This window comes from Chroicocephalus ridibundus, unplaced genomic scaffold (genome assembly GCF_963924245.1).
Source record: "Chroicocephalus ridibundus unplaced genomic scaffold, bChrRid1.1 SCAFFOLD_703, whole genome shotgun sequence".
Taxonomy (NCBI): domain Eukaryota; kingdom Metazoa; phylum Chordata; class Aves; order Charadriiformes; family Laridae; genus Chroicocephalus; species Chroicocephalus ridibundus.
This window is the reverse complement of record NW_026961271.1, coordinates 1-23,725: the sequence shown is the minus strand read 5'-3', so window position 1 is coordinate 23,725 and position 23,725 is coordinate 1. Positions and strand designations below refer to the sequence as shown.

The following is a 23,725-nucleotide window of genomic DNA, read 5'->3' as shown; positions in this document are numbered from 1 at the left end:
CACGGTGGGGGGGGGGCCAGGGTGCCCGACGGTACACGGGGGGGGGGGGTGGGGGGGTACGAGGGTGCCCATGTCCGAGGGTACAAGGGGTGGGGGGTGCGAGGGTGCCCGAGGGTACACGGGGGGGGGGGTGCGAGGGTGCCCGACGGTACACGGTGGGGGGGGGGGGGGGGGCAAGGGTGCCCGAGGGTACAAGAGGCGGGGGGGGGGGGGTGCGAGGGTGCCCGTGGGCACACAAGGAGGGGGGGGTGTGAGGGTGCCCGAGCGTACACGGGGCGGGGGGGGGGGGTGCGAGGGTGCCCATGCCCGAGGGTACACGGGGCGGGGTGGGGGGGGTGAGGGTGCCCATGGGCACACGGTGGGGGGGGTGCGAGGGTGCCCGAGGGTACACGGGGGGGGGGGGGCGAGGGTGCCCGAGGGTACACGGCGGGGGGGGGGGTGCCAGGATGCCCGTGGGCACACGAGGAGGGGGGTGCGAGGGTGCCCGAGGGTACACGGGGGGGGGGTGCGAGGGTGCCCGACGGTACACGGTGGGGGGGGGGGGGGCAAGGGTGCCCGAGTGTACAGGAGGCGGGGGGGGGGGGGTGCGAGGGTGCCCGAGGGCACACGGAGGGGGGGGGCGAGGGTGCCCGAGGGTACACGGGGGGGGGGGTGCGAGGGTGCCCGAGGGCACACGGGGGGGGGGGGGCGAGGGTGCCCGAGGGTACACGGGGGGGGGGGGTGCCAGGGTGCCCGTGGGCACACGAGGAGGGGGGTGCGAGGGTGCCCGAGGGTACACGGCGGGGGGGGGGGTGCCAGGATGCCCGTGGGCACACGAGGAGGGGGGTGCGAGGGTGCCCGAGGGTACATGGGGGGGGGGTGCGAGGGTGCCCGACGGTACACGGTGGGGGGGGGGGGGGCAAGGGTGCCCGAGTGTACAGGAGGCGGGGGGGGGGGGGTGCGAGGGTGCCCGAGGGCACACGGAGGGGGGGGGCGAGGGTGCCCGAGGGTACACGGGGGGGGGGGTGCGAGGGTGCCCGAGGGCACACGGGGGGGGGGGGCGAGGGTGCCCGAGGGTACACGGGGGGGGGGGGGTGCCAGGGTGCCCGTGGGCACACGAGGAGGGGGGTGCGAGGGTGCCCGAGGGCACACGGGGGGGGGAGTGCGAGGGTGCCCGAGGGTACACGGCGGGGGGGGGCGAGGGTGCCCACGGGACACGCACCCACTCCTGGCCGTAGGAGTCCTCCAGGTCGTTGGTGGAGCGATCGTCCCACGCCAGGCGGATGCCCACCAGCGTTCCGGGCAGGAACCCGTTCTCCGCCAGGATGACGAAGTAGGTGAAGAAACCGCCCAGCGCCTGGATCATCCCTGGGAGGGGGGGGGGGGGGGGCACCCCGGGGTCAGGGACAGGCACCCCAGGATCGGGAATGGGGACCCCGGGGTGGGCACCCCCAGGATCAGCAGCCTGGGGTCAGGGATGGGCACCCCGGGATCGGGAATCGACACCCTGGGATCAGGGATGGGGGCCCCGGGGTGGGCACCCTCGGGATCAGCAGCCTGGGGCCAGGGATGGGCACCCTGGGAACAGCGATGGGCATCTCAGGATCAGGGATGGGCACCCCTGGATTGGCACCCCGGGATCAGGAATCGGCACCCTGGGATCAGGGATGGGGACCCTGGGGCGGGCACCACCGGGATCAGCAGCCCGGGGTCAGGGATGGGCACTCCGGGATCGGGAATCGGCACCCCGGGGTCAGGGATGGGCACCCTGGGATCAGGAATCGGCACCACGGGATCAGGGACGGGCATCCAGGATCAGGAATCGGCACCCTGGGGTCAGGGATGGGCACCCCGGGATCGGGAATCGGCACCCCGGGATCAGGGATGGGCACTCCGGGATCGGGAATTGGCACCCCGGGGTCAGGGATGGGCACCCTGGGAACAGCGATGGGCATCCCAGGATCAGGGATGGGCACCCCTGGATTGGCACCCCGGGATCAGGAAACGGCACCCTGGGATTGGGGATGGGGACCCCCGGGGTGGGCACCCCCGGGATCAGCAGCCCGGGGTCAGGAATGGGCACCCCGGGATCAGGACTTGGCACCACGGGGTCAGGGATGGGCATCCCAGGATCAGGAATCGACACCCCAGGATCATGGATTGGCATCCCAGGATCGGGAATCGGCACCCCGGGATCAGGGATGGGGACCCCGGGATCAGGAATCGGCACCCCGGGATCAGGGATGGGGACCCCGGGGTGGGCACCCCCAAATCGGCACCCCAGGGTCAGGGATGGGCGCCCTGGGATCGGGAATCAGCACCCTGGGGTCAGGGATGGGCATCCCAGGATCAGGAATCGGCAGCCCGGGGTCAGGGATGGGGACCCCGGGATCGGGAATTGGCACCCCGGGGTCAGCGATGGGAACCCTGGGAACAGTGGTGGGCATCCCAGGATCAGGGATGGGCACCCCTGGATTTGCACCCCAGGATCAGGAATCGGCACCCTGGGATTGGGGATGGGGACCCCCGGGGTGGGCACCCCCGGGATCAGCAGCCCGGGGTCAGGGATGGGCACCCCGGGATCGGGACTTGGCACCACAGGGTCAGGGATGGGCATCCCAGGATCAGGAATCGATACCCCGGGATCACGGATTGGCATCCCAGGATCGGGAATCGGCACCCCGGGATCAGGGATGGGGACCCCGGGATCAGGAATCGGCACCCCGGGATCGGGAATCGGCACCACGGGGTTAGGGATGGGGACCCCGGGGTGGGCACCTCCAAATCGGCACCCCAGGGTCAGGGATGGGCGCCCTGGGATTGGGAATCAGCACCCTGGGGTCAGGGATGGGCATCCCAGGATCAGGAATCGGCAGCCCGGGGTCAGGGATGGGCACTCCGGGATCGGGAATTGGCACCCCGGGGTCAGCGATGGGCACCCTGGGAACAGCGATGGGCATCCCAGGATCAGGGATGGGCACCCCTGGATTTGCACCCCGGGATCAGGAATCAGCACCCTGGGATTGGGGATGGGGACCCCCGGGATCAGCAGCCCAGGGTCAGGAATGGGCATCCCAGGATCAGGAATCGGCAGCCCGGGGTCAGGGATGGGGACCCCGGGATCGGGAATCGGCACCCCGGGGTCAGGGATGGGCATCCCAGGATCGGGAATCGGCAGCCCGGGGTCAGGGATGGGGACCCTGGGATCAGGAATCGGCACCCCGGGGTCAGGGATGGGCACTCCGGGATCGGGAATCGGCAGCCCGGGATCACGGATGGGCATCCCAGGATCAGGGATGGGCACCCCCGAATCAGCAGCCCAGGGTCAGGAATGGGCATCCCAGGATCAGGAATCGGCAGCCCGGGGTCAGGGATGGGGACCCCGGATCGGGAATCGGCACCCCGGGGTCAGGGATGGGCATCCCAGGATCGGGAATCGGCAGCCCGGGGTCAGGGATGGGGACCCTGGGATCAGGAATCGGCACCCCGGGGTCAGGGATGGGCACTCCGGGATCGGGAATCGGCAGCCCGGGATCACGGATGGGCATCCCAGGATCAGGGATGGGCACCCCCGAATCGGCACCCCAGGGTCAAGAATGGGCACCTTGGGATCGGGAATCAGCACCCCAGGGTCAGGGATGGGCACCCTGGGATCAGGGATGGGGTCCCCAGGATCGGGAATCGGCACCCCAGGGTCAGGAATGGGCACCTTGGGATCGGGAATCAGCACCCCGGGGTCAGGGATGGGCACCCTGGGATCAGGGATGGGGTCCCCAGGATCGGGAATTGTCACCCCAGGATCGGGGACGGGCACCCTCGGGATCAGCACCTTGGGGTCAGGGTTGGGCACCCCGGGATCGGGAATTGGCACACCGGGATCACGGATCGGCATCCTGGGAGCAGCGATGGGCATCCCAGGATCAGGGATGGGCACCCCTGGATTGGCACCCTGGGATCAGGGATTGGCACCCTGGGATTGGGGATGGGTACCTCCAGATCGGCACCCTAGGGTCAGGGATCGGCACCCTGGGATTGGGGATCAGCACCCCGGGATCGGGGATGGGCACCCCAGGGCCAGGGATTGGCACCCTGGGATCAGAGATGGGCACCCCGGGATGGACACCCCCGGATCGGCACCTCGGAGTCAGGGATTGGCACCCTGGGATCAGGGATCGGCACCCCGGGAAGATGGATCGGCACCCCGGGATCGGGGATCAGCACCCTGGGAGCAGGGATGGGCACCCCAGGATCCGGGATGGGCACCCCCGGATCTGCATCCCAGGGTCAGGGATCGGCATCCCGGGATCGGGGATGGGCACCCCGGGATCTTGGGGTGCCACAGCGTGGCCTTGATCTCAGGTGGGTGCTCTGGGGTCACTGATGGGTGCCCTGGTGTCACACAGGGGCCAGGGTGCCAGCTGGGGGGGTGTCCCCCGGTATCTCTAGAGGGTGCCCTGGGGTCACCAGTGGGTGCCCTGGGGTCACTAGTGGGTGCCACCGAGAGCACTGGTGTCACACCGTGTCCCTCATGCCAGCTGGAGGGGACACCCCGGTGTCACCAGTGGGTGCCCTGGGGTGGACCTGGGAGCCCTGGGGTGACAAGCGGGTGCCTCTGTGTCACACGGTGCCCCTAAGGGAGCTGGAGGGGACACCTCGGTGTCACCAGTGGGTGCCCTGGGGTCACTAGTGGGTGCCCTGGGGTACCACTGGGAGCCCTGGTGCCACGCGGTGCCCCTAATGCCAGCTGGAGGGGACACCCCGGTGTCACCAGTGGGTGCCCTGGGGTGGACCTGGGAGCCCTGGGGTGACAAACGGGTGCCTCTGTGTCACACGGTGCCCCTAAGGGAGCTGGAGGGGACACCTTGGTGTCACCAGTGGGTGCCCTGGGGTGCCACTGGGAGCCCTGGTGTCACACGGTGCCCCTAATGCCAGCTGGAGGGGACACCCCGATGTCACCAGTGGGTGCCCTGGGGTGGCTCTGGGAGCCCTGGGGTGACAAGCGGGTGCCTCTGTGTCACACGGTGCCCCTAAGGGAGCTGGAGGGGACACCTTGGTGTCACCAGTGGGTGCCCTGGGGTACCACTGGGAGCCCTGGTGCCACGCGGTGCCCCTAATGCCAGCTGGAGGGGACACCCCGGTGTCACCAGTGGGTGCCTTGGGGTCACACGGTGCCCCTAATGCCAGCTGGAGGGGACACCCCGATGTCACCAGTGGGTGCCCTGGGGTGGACCTGGGAGCCCTGGGGTGACAAACGGGTGCTTCTGTGTCACACGGTGCCCCTAAGGGAGCTGGAGGGGACACCTCGGCGTCACCAGTGGGTGCCCTGGGGTCACTAGTGGGTGCCACTGGGAGCTCTGGTGCCACACGGTGCCCGTAATGCCAGCTGGAGGGGACACCCCAGTGTCACCAGTGGGTGCCCTGGTGTCACAGGGTGACCACGGTGCTGGCTGGGGGAAGGCGGGGGGGTGGGGGTTCTCCCTTGGTATCTCTAGCAGGCGGCCGGTGTCAGCGGCGGGTCCCGGGGCTGGGGCGGGTGGCAGCGGTGTCCCCGGTTGTCCCCCCCCTGCCGTCACCCACCGATCTGCCCGTAGGCCATGCTGATGAGCCGCTCGTTCACCAGTTTGTCGGTGCGGGGGTTGCGGGGCTGGCGCTTCATGATGTCGCTCTCGGCCGCCTCGTAGGCCAGCGAGATGGCGGGGACCTGGGCGGGGGTGGGGGGGGGATGACGGCGAGGTCCCTCACCCCCCCGCCTTTGTCACCCACCCCACCCCACTCCCCCCCCCGGCCCCGTCCTCACCATGTCGGTGCCCAGGTCGATGCAGAGGATGGTGACGGTGCCCAGGGGCAGGGGGATGTTGGCGATGATGAAGAGGAGGAAGGGGGTGATCTCGGGGATGTTGCTGGTCAGGGTGTAGGCAATGGACTTCTTCAGGTTGTCGAAGATCAGGCGGCCTGAGGGTGACAGCGGGTGACAGTGGGGGGGGGGACAGGACGGTGACGGGCACCCATCCTGTGGGGATGGGGAGGAAGGTGATGGAGGGTCCGGCCCCGACCTTCCTCCACGCCGGTGACGATGGAGGCGAAGTTGTCATCGAGGAGGATCATGTCAGCCGCCTGCTTGGAGACGTCGGAGCCGGCGATGCCCATGGCGATGCCAATGTCCGCCTTCTTCAGCGCCGGGGAGTCGTTCACCCCGTCCCCCGTTACCGCCACGATGGCACCCTGGGGACGCGGGGGGTCAGGCACGGCGGGGACGGGGACAGGGCACGGGGGTGAGTGTGTTGTGGGGCATGGATGACACCACGGGGCACGGGGATGGTGGCACTGTGGGGCACGGGGATGGGGAACACCACGGGGATGGGGAACACCACCAGGCAAGGATGGGGACACCATGGGGATGGGACACCTTGAGGCACAAGGACGGGGACACCCTGGGGATGAGGAACACCATCAGGCAAGGATGGGGACACCATGGGGATGGGGACACCTTGAGGCACAAGGACAGGGACACCCCGGGGATGAGGAACATCACCAGGCAAGGATGGGGACACCATGGGGATGGGGACACCATGGGGCACAAGGATGGGGACACCATGGGGATGGGGACACCCCGGGGATGGGGAACACCACCAGGCAAGGATGGGGACACTATGGGGATGGGGACACCATAGGACACAAGGATGGGGACACCATGGGGATGGGGACACCCCGGGGATGGGGAACACCACCAGGCAAGGATGGGGACACCATGGGGATGGGGACACCATAGGACACAAGGATGGGGACACCATGGGATGGGGACACCCCGGGGATGGGGAACACCACCAGGCAAGGATGGGGACACCATGTGGATGGGGACACCTTGAGGCACAAGGACGGGGACACCCGGGGATGGGGAACACCACCAGGCAAGGATGGGGACACCATGGGGATGGGGACACCTTGAGGCACAAGGACGGGGACACCCTGGGGATGAGGAACACCATCAGGCAAGGATGGGGACACCATGGGGATGGGGACACCTTGAGGCACAAGGATGGGGACACCCCGGGGATGAGGAACATCACCAGGCAAGGATGGGGACACCATGGGGATGGGGACACCTTGAGGCACAAGGACGGGGACACCCTGGGGATGAGGAACACCACCAGGCAAGGATGGGGACACCATGGGGATGGGGACACCATGGGGCACAAGGATGGGGACACCATGGGGATGGGGACACCCCGGGGATGGGGAACACCACCAGGCAAGGATGGGGACACCATGGGGATGGGGACACCTTGAGGCACAAGGACGGGGACACCCCGGGATGAGGAACATCACCAGGCAAGGATGGGGACACCATGGGGATGGGGACACCATGGGGCACAAAGATGGGGACACCATGGGGATGGGGACACCCCGGGGATGGGGAACACCACCAGGCAAGGAGAGAGACACCATGGGGATGGGGACATCTTGAGGCACAAGGACGGGGACACCCCGGGGATGAGGAACACCACCAGGCAAGGATGGGGACACCATGGGGATGGGGACACCATGGGGCACAAGGATGGGGACACCATAAGGATGGGGACACCATGGGGCACAAGGATGGGGAACACCACCAGGCAAGGATGGGGACACCATGGGGATGGGGACACCTTGAGGCACAAGGACGGGGACACCCCGGGGATGAGGAACACCACCAGGCAAGGATGGGGACACCATGGGGATGGGGACACCATGGGGCACAAGGATGGGGACACCATGGGGATGGGGACACCCCGGGGATGGGGAACACCACCAGGCAAGGATGGGGACACCATGTGGATGGGACACCTTGAGGCACAAGGACGGGGACACCCCGGGGATGGGGAACACCACCAGGCAAGGATGGGGACACCATGGGGATGGGGACACCACGGGGCACAAGGATGGGGGACACCGTGGGGCATGAGGACGGGGCAGGGGGACAGGGCGGGAGGGGGGAGGTGACACCTGGCGCTGGCAGCCCTCCACGATGATGAGCTTCTGCTGGGGGGAGGTGCGGGCGAAGACGATCTCCGTGTGGTTCTTCAGGATCTCGTCCAGCTGCTCCGAGCTCATGTCCTTCAGGTCGGAGCCATGCACCACGCAGGCCTTGGCCTCCCTGCCCACCGCAGCCTCAGCGGGGGGCACCGCACCCCACGGACTCCCCCCCCACCATGGACACCCCCCCCCCCCCCTCCACCGGCCCCAGGACCTACCGGGGGTTGACCTGGCTGACGGGGATGTTGAGGCGGGCGGCGATGTCCTCCACCGTCTCGTTGCCCTCCGAGATGATGCCCACCCCCTTGGCGATGGCCTTGGCCGTGATGGGGTGGTCCCCGGTCACCATGATCACCTGGGGGGGGGCGGTGGGGGGGGGGGGGGCAGGGGGGAACGAGACATGGAGGGGGTGACACCCTGCTCGGGGGGTGCAGGGATTATGGTGGGGGGGACACAGGGGGTCTGGGGGTACAGGATGGGGGGGGGGGACAGCAGTGACCCCTGCTCGGGGGGGGACCTCAGAGGGGTGCAGGGATGGGGGGGGACCAAAGGGGTTTTGGGGTGCAGGGATGGGGGGGGACAGCAGTGACTCCTAGTCGGGGGGGGGACACCTCAGAAGGGTGTATGGATGGGGGGGATCCAGGGGATTTTGGGGTGCAGGGATGGGGGGGGCAGCAGTGACCCCTGCTCGGGGGGGGGCCCCAGAGGGGTGCAGGATGGGGGGGGACCGGGGGGGTGGCAGGGATGGGGTGGGGACCCAGGGGATTTGGGGGTGCAGGGATGGGGGGGACCCAAAGTGTTTGGGGTGCCGGGATGGGGGGGGGAACAGCAGTGACCCCTGCTCGGGGGACCTCAGAGGGGTGCAGGGATGGGGGGTCCGGGGGGGTGGCAGGGATGGGGGGGGGGGACACACCCAGGGATTTGGGGGTGCAGGGATGGGGGGGGGGACAGCAGTGACTCCTGGTTGGGGGCGGGGGGGGGGACGACACACCTCAGAGGGGTGCAGGGATGGGGGGGATCCAGGGGATTTTGGGGTGCAGGGATGGGGGGGCAGCAGTGACCCCTGCTCGGGGGGGGCCCCAGAGGGGTGCAAGGATAGGGGGGGACCAGGGGATTTTGGGGTGCAGGGATGTGGGGGGGGCCGGGGGGATTCAGGGGATTTGGGAGTGCAGGGATGGGGGGGGGGCAGCAGTGACCCCTGCTCGGGAGGGGGACCTCAGAGGGGTGCAGGGATGGGGGGGGGACCCAAGGGATTTGGGGGGTGCAGGGATGGGGGGGGACCCAAGGTGTTTGGGGGTGCAGGGATGGAGGGGGGGGACAGCAGTGACCCCTGCTCGGGGGGGGGGACACCTCAGAGGGGCACAGCTCAGAGGGGCACAGGGATGGGGGGGGGAGTCCAGGGGATTTGGGGGGTGCAGGCATGGGGCGGGGAACCCCGGGGGGGTGGCAGGGATGGGGGATACCCCAGGGTTGTTTTTTTCTTGGGGGGGGGGCAACACAGCAGTTTCCCCTGCTCAGGGGGGCACCCCAGGGGGACGCAGGGCTGGGGGGGGAGCCCAGGGCGGATGCGGAGTGCAGGGATGGAGGGGGGGATGCAGGGGGATTTGGGGGGTGCGGGGATTGGAGGGGGGGACCCCAGGGGCTTTTTTGGGGGGGAGGGGGGCAGCAGTGCCCCCTGCTTGGGGGGTGGGACACGGGGCTGGAGGCGGGGGGGGGGGGAGAGCGCAAGGAAGGATGCGGAGTGCAGGGATCCAGGGGGGATCCAGGGGGATTTGGGGGGTGCGGGGATTGGAGGGGGGGACCCCAGGGGCCTTTCTTGGGGGGGGGGGGCAGCAGTGCCCCCTGCTTGGGGGGTGGGACACAGGGCTGGGGGGGGGGAACACAAGGAGGATGCGGTAGTGCAGGGATCCAGGGGGGGATCCAGGGGGATTTGGGGAGTGCGGGGGTCAAGGGGGGGACCCAGGGGGATTTTGGGGGGTGCGGGGATTGGAGGGGGGGACCCCAGGGGCTTTCTTGGGGGGGGGGGGGGGGGGAGCAGTGCCCCTTCCTCGGTGGGGGGGGGGCCGCGGGGCTCGGGAGCGCAAGGAGTGCAGGGACGGGGGAAGACCCGGGGGGGTGGGATTTGGGGGGGGGGTGGTGGGTTGGGGAGTGGGGGTGGTGGGGGGAAAGGTTCCGGGGGTGCCCCCCCCCCCCCACCTTGATGCCGGCGCTGCGGCACTTGCCGACGGCGTCGGGGACGGGCGGCGCGGGGGGGGTCGATCATGGACATGAGCCCCACGAAGCAGAGCTCCTCCGTGGGGAAGTTCACCTCGTCGGCGTCGAAGCGGAACCCGCGGGGGAACTTGTCGGGGGGCAGGTAGAGGTGGCAAAAACCTGGGGGGGGGCGGGGGGGGACACGGGACATCAGGGGGTGACAGGGCGCAAGCACCCCCACCCCCCCCCCCCCCAACCCCGGGCACCCCCCCCCGTCCCTCGCCCCGGTTCCTCCTCATCCTCGCCACGGCCCCCCCCAGCACCCACCACCCCCGGCGCTGCCTTTGCCCCCACGTCACTTGTGCCCCCCCCCCCCCCCGCCCCGGTGCCTTCCTGCCCCTCCCTCAGCCCCTCTGCCCCCCCCCCCCCCCCCCATCCTCCCCCCCCTGCGCCCCCCGGCCCCCTCCTGCGCCCCCCATCCTCCTCCAGCCCCCTCTCCCCCAGCCCCTCTGCCCCCCCCCATGCTCACTCAGCCCTCTCCGCCCCCAGCCCCTCTGCCCCCCCCTCTCCCCCCGATCCTCCCCCAGCCCCTCTGCCCCCCCCCCTCCCCCCCGCGGCCCCCCCCATGCTCACCCAGCCCCCTGTGCCCCACATCCTCCCCCAGCCCCTCTGCCCCCCCTCTGCCCCCCCCCGCTCACCCAGCCCCCTGTGCCCCACATCCTCCCCCAGCCCCTCTGCCCCCCCTCTGCCCCCCCCCATGCTCACTCAGCCCCCTCTGCCCCAGCCCCTCTGCCCCCCCCCCCCCCATCCTCCTCTGCGCCCCCCCCGGCCCCCTCCTGCGCCCCCCAGCCCCCGTCCCCCTGCCATGCCCCCTATCCTCCCCCAGCTCCCTCTCCCCCAGCCCCTCTGCCCCCCCCCATGCTCACTCAGCCCTCTCTGCCCCAGCGCCTCTGCCCCCCCCCCCCGATCCTCCCCCAGCCCCTCTGCCCCCCCTCTGCCCCCCCCATCCTCACTCAGCCCTCTCTGCCCCAGCGCCTCTGCCCCCCCCTCTCCCCCCGATCCTCCCCCAGCCCCTCTGCCCCCCCCCCCCCCCGCGGCCCCCCCATGCTCACCCAGTCCCCTGTGCCCCACATCCTCCCCCAGCCCCTCTGCCCCCCCTCTGCCCCCCCATGCTCACTCAGCCCCCTCTGCCCCAGCCCCTCTGCCCCCCCCCCCCATCCTCCTCTGCGCCCCCCCGGCCCCCTCCTGCGCCCCCCAGCCCCCGTCCCCTCTGCCATGCCCCCCATCCTCCCCCAGCTCCCTCTCCCCCAGCCCCTCTGCCCCCCCCATCCTCACTCAGCCCTCTCTGCCCCAGCCCCTCTGCCCCCCCCCTCCCCCCGATCCTCCCCCAGCCCCTCTGCCCCCCCCCCCCCGCGGCCCCCCCCATGCTCACCCAGTCCCCTGTGCCCCACATCCTCCCCCAGCCCCTCTGCCCCGCCCTCTCCCCCCCCCCGCCATGCTCACCCAGCCCCCTCTCCCCCAGCCCCTCTGCCCGCCCCACCCCATCCTCCCCCAGCCCCTCTGCCTCGCCCCCCCCCCTCGGCCCCCCCATCCTCCCGCAGCCCCTCTGCCTCGCCCCCCGGCCCCATGCTCACCCAGCACCCTCTCCCCCAGCCCCTCTGCCCGCCCCCCATCCTCCCGCAGCCCCTCTGCCTCGCCCCCCCGCCCCATGCTCACCCAGCACCCTCTCCCCCAGCCCCCCCAGCTCCAGGTAGGCGTTCTGGAAGGCTTCCCGCATCTCCTGGTCCAGGGGCACCTCCTGGCCCTGCAGCAGGATGCGGGAGCAGCGGTCCAGGATGCGCTCGGGGGCCCCCTTCATCACCAGCAGGTAGCCCTGGGGGTCCTCCTCCCGCTCGTGGATGGAGAGCTGCGGGCACAGCGGGCACCTTGGCACCGGGTGGCCACCCTTGGGGGGGGTTTGGGGGGGGAGTGGTGGAGGGAGTGGGGGGGTGTCACCGCCGGCCCCACCTGGTACTTGTTGGTGGAGTTGAAGGGGATCTCGGTGACTTTGGGGTTCTTGTCCCGCATCTTCTTGACGGAGCCGCAGGAGAGCTGGATGCACTTCAGCAGCGCCGACTCCGAGGCGTCACCCGCCGTGTCCCGCTGCCACCGGGAAAAGGGGATGAGGGTGACCCCGCCAGCACCCACCCCCCCCCCCCCACCCCCTGGCAGGATTTTTGGGGCTCCTACCTTGGAAATGGAGATGTTCTCCTGGCCCGGCTTGAAGACGGCGCGGTTGCAGAGCCCGGCGATACGGGCCAGGGCCGCCCAGGTGGGCGAGCGTTTGTCGAAGGTGGCACCTGGGGGACAGCCGGCCACGTCAGCCGCGCTGGGGACATCCCATCTCCCCCCCCCCACCCCCCCCGAGTCTTCTCCGGGGACACCTCCTGGGGTGCCCTGAGGAGCCAGGGAAGGGGGTGCCCCGGGAGATGGGTGCGGAGGGCAAGGGGGTGCCGGGGCAGCGATATCTGGGGGCAGGGGCAAGAAAAGGGGGGGGGGGGGGCTGGTGCTGGGGGGGGGCGGGGGGGTCAGGGTAGGGGTGCCGGGGTGAGAAAGAAAAGGGAGGGGGGTCCTGGTGGGGGGGTGTCAGGGTGAGAAAAGGGGTGGGTTCTGGTGGGGGGTGTCAGGGAAGGGGTGTCAGGGCGAGAAAAGGGGGGGGTCTTGGGGTGGGGATGCTCGGCGGGGGGGGGGGGCAGTTAAGGGGTGCCAGGGCAGGAAAGGTGGGGGGGGTCCTAGTGAGGGGTGTCAGGGGAGGGGTGTCAGGGCAAGAAAGGGGATACTCCTGGGTTGGGGGGGGTGGTCAGGGGAGGGGTGCCAGGGTGAGAAAAAGGGGGGGTCCTGGGGTGGGAGTGCTTGGGGGGGGGGTCAGGGAAGGGGTGCCAGGGCAAGAAAATGGGTTCTCCTGGGGGGAGTGTGGGGTGATGGGGGGGGGGGGTCAGAGAAGGGGTGCCAGGGTGAGAAAAGGGGGTGCTCCTGGGGTGGGGGGGGTCAGGGAAGAGGTGCCAGGGTGGGAAAAAGGGGGGGTCCTGGGGTGGGGGTGTCAGGGGAGGGGTGCCAGGGTGAGAAAAAGGGGGGGGTCGTGGGGTGGGGGTGTCAGGGGAGGGGTGCCAGGGTGAGAAAAAGGGGGGGGTCCTGGGGTGGGGGGGGTCAGGGAAGAGGTGCCAGGGTGAGAAAAAGGCGGGGGTCCTGGGGTGGGAGTGCTTGGGGGGGGTCAGGGAAGAGGTGCCAGGGTGAGAAAAAGGGGGGGTCGTGGGGTGGGGGTCAGGGAAGGGGTGTCAGGGGGGTCCTGGGGTGGGGGGTGTCAGGGGAAGGGCGTCAGGGCAAGAAAGGGTGTGCTCCAGGAGGAGTGACAACGGGGCGCGGGGCCACGCAAGGGGGGGGGGGGGGTTCTCCTGGGGTTGGTGTGCTCATGGTGGGGGGGGGGGGGGTGGGGGGGGTGGGGGGGGGTGAGGGTGCCGAGCCGCCCACCCGACTGGTCCTCGGTGGTGTCAGCCTCGTGGATCTGGTTGTCGAACCACATGTGGGCCACCGTCATGCGGTTCTGGGTGAGGGTCCCCGTCTTGTCGGAGCAGATGGTGGAGGTGGAACCCAGCGTCTCCACGGCCTCCAGGTTCTTCACCAGGCAGTTCTTGCGCGCCATGCGCTTGGCCGTCAGCGTCAGGCACACCTTGGCGAGGGGGGGGGACACACACACACACATACGGGGGCTTAGGGGGCACCCACCGGGCTCGGGGCGGGGGGGGGGGGGGGGGGAGGGGGCAGCGGGCACGGCCGGGAGCACCGGGGTCAGCCCAGCAGAAGCAGCACCAAAAGGACTCCCTCCCAGTAAAAGCGGTGGCACCAGAGCGCCTTCCCAGCAAAACCAGTGCCCACCGGCTCCCTCCCAGTGGAACCAGTGCCCACCGGCTCCCTCCCAGTGGAGCCAGCGCCTACCACCTTCCTCCCAGTGGAACCAGTGCCCACCGGCTCCCTCCCAGTAGAACCAGTGCCTACCACCTTCCTCCCAGTGGAACCAGTGCCCACCGGCTCCCTCCCAATAGAACCAGTGCCTACCACCTTCCTCCCAGTGGAACCAGTGCCCACCGGCTCCCTCCCAGTAGAACCAGTGCCTACCACCTTCCTCCCAGTGGAACCAGTGCCCACCGGCTCCCTCCCAGTAGAACCAGTGCCCACCACCTTCCTCCCAGTGGAACCAGTGCCCACCACCTTCCTCCCAGTGGAACCAGTGCCCACCGGCTCCCTCCCAGTAGAACCAGTGCCCACCACCTTCCTCCCAGTGGAACCAGTGCCCACCACCTTCCTCCCAGTGGAACCAGTGCCCACCAGCTCCCTCCCAGTAGAACCAGTGCCTACCACCTTCCTCCCAGTGGAACCAGTGCCCACCGGCTCCCTCCCAGTGGAACCAGTGCCTACCACCTTCCTCCCAGTAGAACCAGTGCCCACCGGCTCCCTCCCAGTAGAACCAGTGCCTACCACCTTCCTCCCAGTGGAACCAGTGCCTACCACCTTCCTCCCAGTAGAACCAGTGCCTACCACCTTCCTCCCAGTAGAACCAGTGCCCACCGGCTCCCTCCCAGTAGAACCAGTGCCCACCACCTTCCTCCCAGTGGAACCAGTGCCCACCAGCTCCCTCCCAGTAGAACCAGTGCCCACCGGCTCCCTCCCAGTAGAACCAGTGCCCCCGCTGCAACTTCACAGTAGAACCAGTGCCAACCATCTTCCTCCCAGTAGAACCGGTGCCACCAGTGCGCCTTCCCAGCAAAACCAGTGCCCACCACCTTCCTCCCAGTAGAACCAGTGCCCACCGGCTCCCTCCCAGTGGAACCAGTGCCTACCACCTTCCTCCCAGTGGAACCAGTGCCCACCGGCTCCCTCCCAGTGGAACCAGTGCCTACCACCTTCCTCCCAGTGGAACCAGTGCCCACCAGCTCCCTCCCAGTGGAACCAGTGCCCACCGGCTCCCTCCCAGTAGAACCGGTGCCACCAGTGCGCCTTCCCAGCAAAACCAGTGCCCACCACCTTCCTCCCAGTGGAACCAGTGCCCCCACTGCAACTTCCCAGTAGAACCAGTGCCTACCATCTTCCTCCCAGTAGAACCAGTGCCACCAGTGCGCCTTCCCAGCAAAACCAGTGCCAACCACCTTCCTCCCAGTAGAACCAGTGCCCCCTCTACACTTTCCCCGTAGAACCAGTGTCCTCACTGCATCTTCCCAGTAGAACCAGTGCCCACCACCTTCCTCCCAGTAGAACCAGTGGCCCCCACTACCTCTTCCCAAGCAAAACCAGCACCAACCACCTCCCTCCCAGTAGAACCAGTGCCCCCACTGCAACTTCCCAGTAGAACCAGTGCCCCCCACCTCCCTCCCAGTAGAATCAGTGGCCCCCACTACCTCTTCCCAGCAAAACCAGTGCCCACCACCTCCCTCCCAGTAGAACCAGTGCCCCCTCTACGCATTCCCAGTAGAACCAGTGCCCTCATTGCATCTTCCCAGTAGAACCAGTGCCCTCATTGCATCTTCCCAGTAGAACCAGTGGTCCTCACTACATCTTCCCAGCAAAACCAGTGCCCACCACCTCCCTCCCAGTAGAACCAGTGCCCTCATTGCATCTTCCCAGTAGAACCAGTGCCACCAGTGCATCTTCCCAGTAGAACCAGTGCCACCAGTGCATCTTCCCAGTAGAACCAGTGGTCCTCACTACATCTTCCCAGCAAAACCAGTGCCCACCACCTCCCTCCCAATAGAACCAGTGCCCCCACTGCACCTTCCCAGTAGAACCAGTGCCCTCATTGCATCTTCCCAGCACAACCAGTGCCCACCACCTTCCTCCCAGTAGAACCGGTGCCACCAGTGCACCTTCCCAGTCGAACGAGTGCCCGCCGCCTCCCTCCCAGTAGAACCAGTGCTCACCGCCTCCCTCCCAGCGAAACCAGCGCCCTCCCCGCCCCATCCCACCCCTCCCCTTCCCTCCCCCCTTACGGTGACGGTGGCCAGCAGCCCCTCGGGGACGTTGGCCACGATGATGCCGATGAGGAAGATGACGGCCTCCAGCCAGGTGTAGCCCAGGATGAGGGAGAGGATGAAGAAGGAGAGGCCGAGGAAGACGGCCACGCCCGTGATGAGGCGGATGAAGTGCTCGATCTCCATGGCGATGGGGGTGCGCCCCACCTCCAGCCCCGAGGCCAGCGAGGCGATGCGCCCCATCACCGTCCGGTCCCCCGTGGAGATGACGATGCCGCGGGCGGTGCCTGGGTGGGACGGGGCGGCGGGGTCGGGGCGACGCGGGGCACCCAGGACCTTCCCCCCCCCCAATCCCCCTTCCCCCCCCCAACCCTCACCGCCCCCCCACCCCACCCCGGCACCCACCTTCCACGCAGTTGGTGGAGAAGAAGCAGATGTTGCGGGTCTCCAGCGGGTTCTCGTGGGTGAACTCGGGCGACCGCGTCTGCGGCTCCGACTCCCCCGTCAGCGAGGAGTTGTCCACCTGGGCACGGGGCGGGGGGGGTGGTGGTGGTGGTGGTGGGGGGTGTGCCAGGGCAAGGGGGGGGCGCACCGCCAGGCTCGGATGGACCCCCCCCCCCACCACCACCGCCCCGTCCCCACACCGGCCCCGCTGCCCACCCTATGGAAGTCATGGTACCTCCACCGTACCGGTCCCAGCGCCCACCCCACGCTGGTCCCACGCCTGGACCGTGCCACCTCTGCAGCCCACCCCCTGCCACCCCCCCGGTGCCCACTCAGTGCCCGTCCCATGTCACCACCAGTGCCATGGCGGTCCTCGCCCTGTGTCACTCCTGGAGCCCACCCCATGTCACCACCAGTGCCCACCCAATACCAGTCCCACCACCCAAACCACACCAGTCCCGGTGCCCACCCCGTGCCACCACCAGCACCCACCCCGTGCCAGTCCTGGTGTCCATCCCATGTCACCACCAGTGCCCATCCCATGCCACCATGACTCTCCACCCTCTGGTGCCCACCCAATACCAGTCCCACCGCCCAAACCACACCAGTCCCAGTGCCCATCCCATGCCACCACCAGCACCCACCCCGTGCCAGTCCTGGTGTCTGTCCCATGTCACCACCAGTGCCCATCCCATGCCAGCCCCAGTGCCCACCCCACGTCACCATGACTCTCCACCCTCTGGTGCCCACCCAATACCAGTCCCACCACCCAAACCACACCAGTCCTGGAGCCCACCCCATGCCACCACCAGTGCCCACCCCACCCCAGTCCTGGAGCCCACCCTGTGCCACCACCAGCACCCACCCCGTGCCAGTCCCAGTGTCCATCCCATGTCACCACCAGTGCCCACCCTCTGGTGCCCACCCAATACCAGTCCCACCACCCAAACCACACCAGTCCTGGTGCCCACCTCATGCCACCACCGGTGCCCACCCCATGTCACCATGACTCTCCACCCTCTAGTGCCCACCCCATACCAGTGTGGTGTCCACCCCATGTCACCACCGGTGCCCACCCCACGTCACCATGACTCTCCACCCTCTAGTGCCCACCCCACACCAGTCCTGGTGTCCACCCCATGTCACCACCGGTGCCCACCCCACGTCACCATGACTCTCCACTCTCTGGTGCCCACCCCATGTCACCACCAGTGCCCACCCTCTGGTGCCCACCCAATACCAGTCCCACCGCCCAAACCACACCAGTCCCGGTGCCCACCCCATGCCACCACCAGCACCCACCCCGTGCCAGTCCCGGTGCCCACCCCATGTCGCCACCAGTGCCCATCCCATGCCACCAATGGTGCCCACCCCATGTCACCATGACTCTCCACACTCTGCTGCCCACCCAATACCAGTCCCACCACCCAAACCACACCAGTCCCAGTGCCCATCCCGTGCCACCACCAGCACCCACCCCCTGCCAGTCCTGGTGTCCATCCCATGTCACCACCAGTGCCCATCCCATGCCAGCCCCAGTGCCCACCCCACATCACCATGACTCTCCACCCTCTGGTGCCCACCCAATACCAGTCCCACCACCCAAACCACACCAGTCCTGGAGCCCACCCCATGCCACCACCAGTGCCCACCCCACCCCAGTCCTGGAGCCCACCCTGTGCCACCACCAGCACCCACCCCGTGCCAGTCCCAGTGTCCATCCCATGTCACCACCAGTGCCCACCCTCTGGTGCCCACCCAATACCAGTCCCACCACCCAAACCACACCAGTCCTGGTGCCCACCTCATGCCACCACCGGTGCCCACCCCATGTCACCATGACTCTCCACCCTCTAGTGCCCACCCCACACCAGTCCTGGTGTCCACCCCATGTCACCACCGGTGCCCACCCCACGTCACCATGACTCTCCACTCTCTGGTGCCCACCCCATGTCACCACCAGTGCCCACCCTCTGGTGCCCACCCAATACCAGTCCCACCGCCCAAACCACACCAGTCCCGGTGCCCACCCCATGCCACCACCAGCACCCACCCCGTGCCAGTCCCGGTGCCCACCCCATGTCGCCACCAGTGCCCATCCCATGCCACCAATGGTGCCCACCCCATGTCACCATGACTCTCCACGCTCTGCTGCCCACCCAATACCAGTCCCACCACCCAAACCACACCAGTCCTGGAGCCCACCCAGTGCCAGCGCCGGTGCCCCCCCCCGGTGCCCGCTCACCTTGCAACCGTGGGAGGAGATGATGCGCATGTCGGCGGGCACCCGGTCCCCCCCCTTCACCTCCACCAGGTCGCCCACCACCACGTTCTCGGCGTTGATCTGGATCTTCTCGCCCTCCCGGATCACCAGCGCTTGCTGCCGGGGTGCAGGGCACTCTGAGGGACGCCCGGGTACCCTCACCCCCACCCGGGACACCCCACCCCAACCACGCTGGGTACCCCCCCCCCACCCCGCCCCCGGGGGGGGGGTCCTACCTGGGGCACCATGTTCTTGAAGGAATCCATGATCTTGGAGCTTTTGGCCTCTTGGTAGTAGGAGAAGCAGCCGGTGACGATGACGACGGCGGCCAGCACCACCCCCAGGTACAGCTGGGACCCAGGTGGCATCTCAGCACCCCGGGGTGCAGCGTGGGACGCCCCCCCCCACCCCAAGTGACACCCCCCCCCCCCCCCCGGCACAGTGTGGGGACCCCCACACCAGCCAGGCCCATTTGATGCCCAAATCTGGATCCCTCAAGAGCTGGCACCGTGGGGGGGGGGGGACACACGGGGCGGGGGGGACATGTGCCTGTGCCCACGCTGCCCCACAGACGGGCACACGGCAAGTTGACCCCCCCCCCCCAGCAACCTTGTGCCCCCCGGGGTGCCCGTGCCCCCGCCATGTCCGTGCCCCCCTGCGATGCCCCCCCCACAGGGTGCTCATGGACCCCACGATGCCCGTGTCCCCACGGTGCCCATGTCCCCCCTGCGAGGCCCATGTCCCCGTGATGCCCGTGCCCCCCCCCCGCCCCTCCGCACCCCGCGATGCCCGTGTCCCCATGATGCCTGTGCCCCCCCATGCCCCTGTCCCCACAATGCCCGTGTCCCCACAATGCCCGTGTCCCCCCCACGATGCCCCTGTCCCCCCCAATGCCTGTGTCCCCACGATGCCCGTGTCCCCGTGATGCCTGTGCCCCCCCATGCCCCTGTCCCCACAATGCCCATGTCCCCACGATGCCCCTGTCCCCCCCACGATGCCCCTGTCCCCGTGATGCCTGTGCCCCCCCCATGCCTGTGTCCCCACGATGCCCGTGTCCCCCCCACGATGCCTGTGTCCCTGCAATGTCCATGTCCCCCCCCAATGCCTGTGCGCCCCCCATGCCCGTGTCCCCATGATGCCCGTGTGTCCCCCCCAACAATGCCCCTGTCCCCACAATGCCCGTGCCCCCCACGATGCCCATGTCCCCGTGATGCCCGTGTCCCCCCCGTCCCTCTGCACCCTGCGATGCCCGTGTCCCCGTGATGCCTGTGCCCCCCCCATGCCCCTGTCCCCACAATGCCCATGTCCCCCCCCCACGATGCCCGTGTCCCCACGATGCCCCTGTCCCCCCCGCCATGCCCGTGTCCCTGCAATGCCTGTGTCCCCCCCGCGATGCCTGTGTCCCTGCAATGCCCATGTCCCCCCCCACAATGCCTGTGCCCCCCCCAATGCCCGTGTCCCCATGATGCCCGTGTGTCCCCCACGATGCCTGTGCCCCCCCCAATGCCCGTGTCCCCATGATGCCCGTGTGTCCCCCACAATGCCTGTGCCCCCCCCAATGCCCGTGTCCCCATGATGCCCGTGTGTCCCCCACGATGCCTGCGTGCCACCCAATGCCCCTGTCCCCACAATGCCCGTGCCCCCCCGTGATGCCTGTGCCCCCTGCAATGCCCATGTCCCCATGATGTCCATGTCCCCACGATGCCCATGTGTCCCCCCACCCCTCCACACCCCGGGATGCCCCTGTCCCCACAATTCCCGTGCCCCCCCCGTGATGCCCGTGCCCCCTGCAATGCCCATGTCCCCATGATGCCCATGTCCGTCCCCCCCCCCACCCCTCCACACCCCGGGATGCCCCTGTCCCCACAATTCCCGTGCCCCCCCCGTGATGCCCGTGTCCCCACGATGCCCGTGTCCCCCCACCACCCTCCACACCCCACGATACCCGTGTCCCTGCGATGCCTGTGCCCGCGTCCCGTCCTGTCCCCCCCCCCACCGCCAAAGCCCCCAGTGCCGCGTGCCCTCACGTTGTCGTTGGAGGGCTCGTCCTCCATGGCGGCCTGGATGCCGTAGGCCAGGAAGCAGAGGATGGCGCCGATCCAGAGGAGGATGGAGAAGCCCCCGAAGAGCTGGCGGCAGAACTTGACCCACTCGGGGGTGGTGGGGGGGGGGCGTCAGGGCGTTGGGCCCGTCCTGCACCAGGATCTCGGCCGCCCGCGCGTTGGTCAGGCCCTGGGTGGGGGGGGGGGCACACACACACACATATGCTGCCACCTGGCACCCCGGGGTTGGGGGGGGACACCCCGGGGTGGGGGGGGGGACAGGCTGTGGGTCCAGGAGGGCAGGGGGATATGGCCAGGGTGGCCTGGGGACATGGGGGGGGGGCATGATGGGCGGGGGGGCATGGCCAGGGGGACACACGGGGACAGGGGGCACAGCCAGGGGACGCGGGTGGGTGTCACCCAAGGGGACAGGAGGGATGCAGGACGCTGGAAGGGGACAGGGGACACGGGTGGGTGTCACCCAAGGGGATAGGAGGGGACAGGGGAACAGCCAGGGGACAGGAGGGATGCAGGACACTGAGGGGACAGGGGACATGGGTGGGTGTCGCCCCCGGGGACAGCAGGGATGCAGGACACTGAGGGGACAGGGGACACGGGTGGATGTCACCCAAGGGGACAGGAGGGGACAGGGGCACAGCCACGGGACACGGGTGGGTGTCACCCAAGGGGACAGGAGGGATGCAGGACGCTGGGAGGGGACACGGGTGGGTGTCACCCATGGGGACAGGAGGGGACAGGGGCACAGCCAGGGGACACAGGTGGGTGTCACCCAAGGGGACAGGAGGGATGCAGGACGTTGGGATGGGACAGGGGACATGGGTGGATGTCACCCATGGGGACAGGAGGGGACAGGGGACACAGCCCGCGGACATGGGTGGGTGTCACCCCCAGGGACAGGAGGGATGTGGGACACTGGGAGGGGACAGGGGACATGGGTGGATGTCACCCATGGGGACAGGAGGGGACAGGGGACACAGCCAGGGGACATGGGTGGGTGTCACCCCCAGGGACAGGAGGGATGTGGGACACTGGGAGGGGACACAGGTGGGTGTCACCCACAGGACAGGAGGGATGCAGGACACTGGAAGGGGACAGGGGACACGGGTGGGTGTCACCCATGGGGACAGGAGGGGACAGGGGGCACAGCCAGGGACACGGGTGCGTGTCACCCCCGGGAACAGGAGGGATGCAGGACACTGAGGGGACAGGAGACATGGGTGGGTGTCACCCCCAGGGACAGAAGGGATGCAGGACACTGGAAGGGGACAGGGGACGCGGGTGGGTGTCACCCAAGGGGACAGAAGGGATGCAGGACACTGGAAGGGGACAGGGGACGCGGGTGGGTGTCACCCCCAGGGACAGAAGGGATGCAGGACACTGGAAGGGGACAGGGGACGCGGGTGGGTGTCACCCCCGGGGACAGAAGGGATGCAGGACACTGGGAGGGGACAGGGGACACGGGTGGGTGTCACCCATGGGGACAGGAGGGGACAGGGGGCACAGCCAGGGACACGGGTGCGTGTCACCCCCGGGGAACAGGAGGGATGCAGGACACTGAGGGGACAGGAGACATGGGTGGGTGTCACCCCCAGGGACAGAAGGGATGCAGGACACTGGAAGGGGACAGGGGACGCGGGTGGGTGTCACCCCCAGGGACAGAAGGGATGCAGGACACTGGAAGGGGACAGGGGACGCGGGTGGGTGTCACCCCCGGGGACAGAAGGGATGCAGGACACTGGGAGGGGACAGGGGACACGGGTGGGTGTCACCCCCGGGGACAGGAGGGATGCAGGACACTGGGAGGGGACAGGGGACACGGGTGGGTGTCACCCCCGGGGACAGGAGGGATGCAGGACACTGGGAGGGGACAGGGGACACGGGTGGGTGTCACCCCTGGGGACAGAAGGGATGCAGGACACTGGGAGGGGACAGGGGACATGGGTGCTTGTCACCCCCGGGAACAGGAGGGATGCAGGACACTGGGAGGGGACAGGGGACACGGGTGCTTGTCACCCCCAGGGACAGGAGGGATGCAGGACACTGGAAGGGGACAGGGGACACGGGTGGGTGTCACCCCCGGGGACAGGAGGGACGCTGGCGTCCCGAGGGTGGCCCGTGGGGACATCTCACCCGGGACAGATCCACCTGGTACTTCCTGCCCAGCTCATCCAGGGACAGCTTGTGGTCATCCTGCCGGGCACACGTCACCCGCGTCACCCCGCCTGGGGTGACACTGTGTCCCCGGGCCACCCTCCCCCCCCCCCCGCCCCCCCCGGGTCCCCTCCTCACCAAGTTGACCTCCTTCTTCAGCTCGTCCAGCTCCTTCTCCTTCTGCTTCCTCTTGCCCCCGCCGTTCTCCGAGGTGGTGGCGGCGGGGGAGTATTCCCGGCCGGCCTGCGGGACCGGGACCCCCGTGGGCACGCTGACCCCCCCCCCCCCCGCCCCCGGGTCCGGCTGGTGTGTCCCCCCCCGTCCGTTTTTTTCCCCCCCCCCCCAGCACGGCTGGCATTACCATGGGCATGGATGTCACCGCCAGCGTGGGGGTCACCGTGGCCACAGGCATCATCGAGGGCACGGGGCGTCACCATGGGCACGGGGGGGGCTGCAGGCACCGGTGGCAGCGTGGGCACGGGGGGCACCGCGGGTTGGGGGGGGGGGGGGGTGGTGGCAGTGAGAGTCAGGGGTCACTGTGGCCATGGCGGGGGGGGGGAGATTCACTGGGGTCATGGGGATGGCACCGTGGCCATGGTGGTGGCAGTGAGAGTTGGGGG

General features: G+C 69.1%; 1 protein-coding gene across 1 annotated transcript; it reads right to left on the bottom strand.

Moving 5' to 3' along the window:
- Positions 1-1,059: 1,059 nt before the first annotated feature.
- LOC134509165 (sodium/potassium-transporting ATPase subunit alpha-2-like) lies at positions 1,060-23,571 on the bottom strand (the record flags this gene model as incomplete). Its single annotated transcript, XM_063321649.1, is given in 21 exon segments — positions 1,060-1,347; positions 5,557-5,680; positions 5,777-5,931; positions 6,033-6,201; positions 7,963-8,113; positions 8,211-8,347; positions 10,189-10,230; positions 10,232-10,365; positions 11,902-12,091; positions 12,193-12,327; positions 12,415-12,524; positions 13,693-13,891; positions 16,203-16,471; positions 16,590-16,707; positions 18,874-19,008; positions 19,128-19,241; positions 20,919-21,065; positions 21,067-21,123; positions 23,085-23,144; positions 23,244-23,348; positions 23,467-23,571. Coding segments are annotated over 21 exon segments (2,893 nt in total), but the record flags the coding sequence as incomplete, so codon positions are not given.
- Positions 23,572-23,725: the final 154 nt, after the last annotated feature.